The 7,283-nt window shown below is 52.2% G+C and overlaps 1 protein-coding gene across 1 annotated transcript; it reads right to left on the minus strand.

Moving 5' to 3' along the window:
* Positions 1-4,187: 4,187 nt before the first annotated feature.
* Positions 4,188-6,427, minus strand: LOC119317486 (E3 ubiquitin-protein ligase Os04g0590900-like). The gene has a single exon (XM_037591958.1). The coding sequence runs from the start codon at positions 5,865-5,867 to the stop codon at positions 4,692-4,694; it is 1,176 nt and encodes a 391-aa protein (XP_037447855.1). The 5' UTR covers positions 5,868-6,427; the 3' UTR covers positions 4,188-4,691.
* Between the last annotated feature and the right edge of the window lie 856 nt (positions 6,428-7,283).

Here is a 7,283-nt window from a genome sequence, read left to right on the forward strand (position 1 = left end):
CGTATTTTTACTATGAGCCAAACAGCTATCCTCACCCGCACAAAAGTGGGTCATAAGTGCCGTGAGGGCTGCCATGGATTTCGGCTTTTCTTGGCCGAGGTGGCGGGCGAGCCATTCATCACGGATGCTATGTTTAAAGGCCGCTAGAGCTTCGGCATCCGGACAGTCAACGATCTGGTTCTTTTTGGTTAGGAACCTAGTCCAGAATTTCCTGGCTAACTCTCCAGGTTGTTGGACTATGTGGCTTAAATCATCGGCGTCTGGTGGCCGGACATATGTACCTTGGAAGTTGTCGAGGAAGGCTTCTTCCAAGTCCTCCCAGCTGCCGATAGAATTTTCAGGCATGCTATTTAACCAGTGCTGAGCTGGCCCTTTGAGCTTTAGTGGGAGGTATTTGATAGCGTGGAGGTCATCTCCGCGGGCTATGTGGATATGGAGAATAAAATCCTCGATCCATACCGCAGGGTCGGTTGTTCCGTAGTATGATTCAATGTTAACGGGTTTGAACCCTTCGGGGAATTCGTGATCCATTACTTTATTGGTGAAGCAAAGAGGGAGTGCGGCGCCTCTATATCGGGCCGCATCACGACGTAGCTCCGATGGAGTCCGTCTGCAGTTGTCGGCTCGGGTATGACTAGGTTTGTCACGTCCGAATAGGTAGCCATCATCACGTGTCGAGGAACATCCTCACGGTCCGCAAATCGATCGGGTATATCCTGCTTTATTGTTTAGGTCATGTCGAAGGTCATATGTATGACCGTGAGCTGATTTACCTCTGCCTTTGCGATGAGGCGGGGCGGGCTGGTGTTCGGCTTGAGTTGCCGCTTTGTCCCGTCCACGTGGTGGTCGATCAGCCGCATTGTGCGATGGTGGTATGTGTTTCGGCGCCTCGTCGTCGAACTAAGGTAGTAATTTGCGCTTCAGGTAGCTTCTGGCCGGGCGCTTGAGGCCGTATTCTTCGGCTGCTAGGACGTCTGTCCATTTATCGTTGAGCAGATCTTGGTCAGCTTTAAGCTGCTGCTGCTTCTTTTTCAGGCTCCTTGCAGTGGCTATTAGCTGGCGCTTGAAGCGCTCCTGCTCAAGAGGTTCCTCAGGCACGATGAAATCCTCGGTGTCGAGGCTCGCCTCATCCTCGGAGAGCGGAACATAATTACTGTCCTCCAAGTCCTCGTGCGTGGCCTGTTTACTATGGCTAACCTGCCCATCTTCCCGTTCATCCCGTTCGGTAGTTGCTTCAACTGGGTCTTCGTTGTTTTCGGCACCTTCCGGAGTGTTATCTTCTCCTGTGCCGGTGTTGCTATCTTTACTGCAGCGTGACTTAGAGCGGCGCCGCTGACGCCGGCGTTTCGATTGTATCTCAGGAGGTTTATCCTCAATTGGATCTTCTTTGTCATTGCCGCTATTCTCCTTTGGTGCATCCACCATGTACACATCGTATGAGGAAGTGGTCGTCCAACGTCCGATGAATGGCGGGTCCTGGGCCTCTTCTTCTCTGGCATCGTCTTCCATACCGTCGATGTCATCGGAGCCGTAATCGAGCATGTGAGTTAAGTCTTCGACAATGGCTATAAAGTGGGTGGCGGGTGGGAGCGAAATTCCCTGTCATCAGCTTCTAGTTCGAACCGGATATAGTTCGGCTATGAGTCCCCCGCCAAGGACAGGTTCTTTAATGAGTTTAGCACGTCACCCAAAGGCGAGTGCCGGAAGATGTATGCGGCGCTGAATTCGAAGATTGATAAATGATCAAGTTCGGCGTCCGCGAACTCACACGGTTCAGAACTTACTACCAGAAACGATTCCGGAGTTCCGGAGACGCAAGTATCGTGTGAAGTTAAGTCCATGTGTGGCTCCAACGCCGGGGAGTCTGTGGGCTTTGTGGTGGGGTTAAGCCTCTGGTCCTTGGATGGCGCAGTATGCTCCGGATCTAAAGCCAGAGTGGTTACATGAGCTATCTCCTGAATGTAATCCGATGACAGATTTAGGTCATGTTCATCGAGGTGACCAGGAGCGATCGCCGCGGTCTCGAATCCAGCGAAGATCAAATCTCCACGGATGTCCGTGACGTAGTTCAAGCTCCCAAATCCGACCCGATGGCCAGGGGCGTAGCTATTGATCTGCTCCAGATGGCCAAACGAGTTGGCCCGCAGTGCGAAGCCGTCGAACACGAAAATTTGTCCGGGGAGAAAGGTTTCTCCTTGGACAGCGTCGTTGTTGACGATTGAAGGGGACATCGAACCTTTTGGGGACGGCACAATGGAACTCTCAATGAAAGCACCAATGTCAGTGTCAAAACCGGCGGATCTCGGGTAGGAGGTCCCGAACTATGAGTCTAAGGTCAATGGTAACAGAAGACAGGGGACACGATGTTTACCTAGGTTCGGGCCCTCTCTATGGAGGTAATACCCTACGTCCTGCTTGATTGATCTTGATGAATATGAGTATTACAAGAGTTGATCTACCACGAGATCATAATGGCTAAACCCTAGAGGTCTAGCTTGTATGGCTATGGTAACGAATCTATCTCCCTTCGGACTAAGTCCTCTGGTTTATATAGACACCGGGAGGATCTAGGGTTACACAAGGTCGGTTACAAAGAAAGGAATCTACATATTTGGTCGCCAAGCTTGCCTTCCACACCAAGGAGAGTCCCATCCAGACACGGGTGCAGTCTTCGGTCTTCGTGTTCTTCACAGCCCATCAGTCCGGCCCATAGCTAATAGGCCGGACGCCCGAGGACCCCTTAGTCCAGGACTCCCTCACTTACTGCCGGTGGAGCCGACAACACTCTCATGCCGGAGACGAGGTGGGCGAGATGGAGATGAAGATGAAGGGGACAAGCAGATCTTGCTGCCTGAGATTTAAGTTGCCGTCGCCGCCGCTGCCGCATATCTGAGAAGCAGCCGCCTCCGATGCCAAGAACTAACGATGGATTTCTCCTATCGCTCAGGTGGGCTAGTAAAAGGGGTGAGGCTAGATTTTATACCATCCCGCGCCGGCGGATTTCGGTCTCCCACCATCTCCCTGCCGAATCCACCCTGCACCGTCGTGCACGCCGTTCCCCTGTTGCGTTCGACTCGGCCTGACTCACTGGAAATGGTTGGTTCGAACGTTGCTAGCGAGCAAATCTCTGGGCTGCTTTACGTTCATGCATGTATGGGCCAGGCTCTTGTGTACACAACCAAACGAATTTTTTTACATCTAGCAAGCCTGTTTTGATTGAATGCATGCAACCAAACGCGTCCTTACAAGCTACTCCCTCTATAAATAAATATAAGAATGTTTAGATATTTATGTACAGAGAAAGTATATAGACATTGTAAATAAATATAACAGTGATCTAAACGCTCTTATATTTTCTTTATGCAGGGAGCACTTCTGTTAGTCAAGTTTCCTATGTTGTTGAATCGGGAGAGCCATGTATGGTTGGGCCAAGCCCACCATTTTTAAACTGTATCCCCTTGTGGTGAACTTTGATCAATAATAAAGCTTGGTTCTTCTATCCGACGTTGCGTAAAAGTATTGCACTTCCGGGCTTCCCCAGATGCGAAATTCAGTGTCTATATAGAATGCTTAAACGATTTTCTGCAATGCTGAGTTGGCGACTAGCCAGTATCATCACAGCTACAGGTTGAATGATGAAAACTGAGCAAAAAAACTTGCAATTACAAAAAAAAATGCCAGACGGGACAGATCAAATGCAGCAAAAGTGGCACTAAGTAACTTATGATTATATCCAGAAGAAGCTGCAAGCACCAAAACCCCTTTCGGCAACAAAGCATTCACCACCGGCCCTCTTGAAAAGTAAGTACAGCCGTACAGTCCAAAACATGATTGATCGAAATACGCTACGCAAAGGAATCCAGATGTCTTACAAATACGTATAATAAAGAACTGTTCTCCCTCAGGAATAATAACTGTTGATCTGGCTACACCGTCGACCTAACACCCAACTGCATTTTGACATATATGAGACGCACATGTTATTCGCAGGCCGACACTCAACAGCCGGACGCCCAGTCGCCCACCCACACTGTCCTACGCAACAGATTACAGATCAAAGGGGACGCGCCACTCCGAATGGCAAACATTATTAGCAACAAGGCGCCGGCCACCTAACAAGACCAAACACGTTTCGAGCTCAGCTTGATTGGCGATGATCAGTTTGCATTTCCACGCACATCCCCAAATGATCAGCTCCACTTTGACAGCTTGAAATGTAGTAATTTCAAAGGCACACACGTGAGGATGCGGGTGAAGCGGCCACGCTCCCCATTGCAAACAAAACATTTCGCCTAATGAGATACAGTTAACTCACTAATCCAGAGAGAATGTCCTGGAGCAGAATCCAATCGTGTAGAGAGAGAGAGAGAGGAGAGGCAACATGGAAGAAGAAGAGAAATCATTTCCTATACAATTTGTCTAGCAGAGTTGCACAATCACCAACCAGGTGCGGGACATCTCACCAGTCAGCAGGTGCAGCCATTGCAGTTGCACAGAGAGGATTTGTGCAGCATGCTGGCGATTCGCAAGCAGAGATCATAACGATGAAGAAGAAATCTCCAGATTTTTGTTCGGCTGGCGACGTGATCTCCACCGGAAGCACACGACGGAAAAGTATCATCACGGTCAAGTGTTCTACTAGTGGTTAACAGAGGAAGAAGAATGCCTGAGAAATCATCGCCGCAATGAAATCACACTGGAGGGCCTGGATCCTTCCCTCTTCCGCCACCCTTGCCACTGAAGCACGACCTGCCAGCCGGCGGCAGCTTCTTCGTCGGTGCATCCGGCGCTGCTCGGCCGCCGCCGTCCTTGCTGTGCTCCCCGTGGCACCGCCTCGAGGAGCCTGCCTGCGGGAGGCCGCCCTCCCTGGCCACCGTACGCTCGTCTTCTGGGCTGGCCTGCAGCACGTCGGCAATGGACATGCGGGCTTCACGCTGCGTGTCCGGCATCGACGGCGGCGCCCTGGCCGGGGCCGGCGGGGCGGCGCCGTCCTCTCTGATCTCGACCACTACGCCATTGGCCGCCTCGGATCTCCCCGGGCGATCCTTAGCCTCCTGATTGTCGCCGCCGTTGCTGCTCGGCACGGTCTGTGGCTCTTCGCGCGCTTGCCCGGAGGAGTAGTCGTCGATCGTCAGAGCGAATTCTTGGCTGCCTCTCCGGTCCTCCCGTGGCGCAGGCGCAGCACGGCCCTCCGGCTCCGGCGAAACCATGCCGACGGCGACGAAGGCGATGTTGCAGCGGCAGAGCGGGCAGTTGGAGTGCGACTTGAGCCAGGTGTCGATGCACGGCAGGTGGAAGGCGTGGCTGCACTTGGGCAGCAGCCGCAGGCTCTCGCCGTCCCGGAACTCGCCCAGGCAGACGGAGCAGTCGGTGGAGTCGACGAACCCGTCGCCGCGCTTGTACTTGCACACGGTGATCTTGCTGATCAGCGTCTCGTCCATCCCGTCCGACGGCGCGACCTCCCACTCCTCCTGGCCCCTGGAATCGCCGCGGCCGTCGCCGCCGCCCCCGCCACCCCCGCCGCGGCCGGCGCCGGGGCCAAAGAGTCTGTTCCGCAGGGAGCTGAAGGTGCCGCAGTACTTGGAGATGATGGTGTAGTAGCTGACGAGGAGGAAGGCGCTGGCGAGCACCCCTATGATGGCGATGACGAGGGGCGAGAAGGCGGGGCCGGAGGAGTCGTCGCCGTCGCCGCTGGGGCCGGCGATGTCGAAGACCGGCGGCGGGGGCGGGAAGATGAAGTAGCACCACTGCGGGCAGTACATGCTGCACAGGCCCTGGGAGCAATCCCTCGTCGGCTCGTAGGGCATCCACGTCGGCTGCGGCCCAAGAGCCATCGGAGCCGGAGGAGGATTGAACATTGCGGCCATGGAAGACCAAGAAGATGGAGAAGAATCACAGGGAACAGAGACGAGAGGAGCAAATCTCTGCTCCGTCAGGCCATGCTGAGCCTGCCAAGCTCTAGAACCGAGAAGATCTGCATGAGTTTCTGGGCCGACGAATTGTGGCGACTGGCGAGGGAGATGAGAGAAGCAAAGCAAGAGGGAAGATGAGTGGCTATCCTGTCTGTGACAGTCTCTGCTTGCAGCTTGGTGCTCTGCTGCTTTACAGGCGTTGGGGAGTGTGAAAGGCGAGGGAGGGAGGAGGAGAAGGGGATCGATCGATGATGAGATGAGATGAGATGCTTCCACCAGCTGCTGTGCTATGCTACCTTGCCCGCTGCTGAGAGTGGGAGGGGGTACTCGATCTGGTGCTGCTCAAAGTCTGAAATTCTGGAAGAAATGGACCTGTGCGTGCTTGTCTGGAAAGCAACGAATTTTTGGGATTGGGGGAGGTGGTGGCGGTGGTTGGGACTGAGGCCTTCGGTGCCGTCCTACGGGTCACATAGGCTGCTCTGCTCTGATTTCGTTTTCCTTTTTTCCTTTTCATCGGGTGGTTGATGCTGCTCCTCTCATCTCTGCTTCGTTTTGTCTCCTTTGGAATACAAGGGAAATGAGGTGTTTGGATCGTCAGATGATAAAGTAGGAATAACCCGGAGTCCGGAATGACCACTTCAGTAGTTCAATGAAGCTGTGAACGGATAAAGTGAACGAGTGATATTCCAAAAAAGGAAAAACGAGTGATACACTTGCAGCAACGCCAATGCAGGGTGCAGATCACCTTCAAATCGTAAGAACATCTTCAAGAACAATGGTCAAATTTGACTCTCCGTATGTCTGCGGTCAGTAGGAGGCTGAGCTTAATTTATTCCTCCCTACAACGGTGTCCCCTATTTCCCTCTTTCTAATTCCATGAAACCTCATGCACTAGGTAGCTCATTTTTTTTATAATGATAAATATAGCACACACAAATTCAACAATTCAAACAAGCCAACATAATCCACGACAAATAATTCAACAATTCATTCATCAACGATATTAAATGAATCAAGTTTCTTTTGCACGCGTGCATTGATGTCTTTGCACACGGTGGTGATCCACTCCTTGGCATCGTCATCCATTAGGCTTGTGTCGACCAATATGATTCTTGACTCCTTGGTGAATCTCGCGAGCCTCACCTTCTCTCTCTCAATCTCAATGTTGCCCACCGCAATCGTCTTCTCAAGCTCCATATGGTCCGTGTCTTCATCTTCTTCATTTTCATCCTCTTCTCCTCAATTACCAACCTCCCCCTCGCCTTCTCTTTGTCGGATTTCATCATATCACTTTGGACATCCAAGTAGAGTTTGTATCTCTTATGTTTCTCCTCGATGTCGTTTTTTCCCTTCAAATTCACGTCTTTGTTG

This window comes from Triticum dicoccoides, chromosome 6A, assembly GCF_002162155.2.
Source record: "Triticum dicoccoides isolate Atlit2015 ecotype Zavitan chromosome 6A, WEW_v2.0, whole genome shotgun sequence".
NCBI lineage: Eukaryota > Viridiplantae > Streptophyta > Magnoliopsida > Poales > Poaceae > Triticum > Triticum dicoccoides.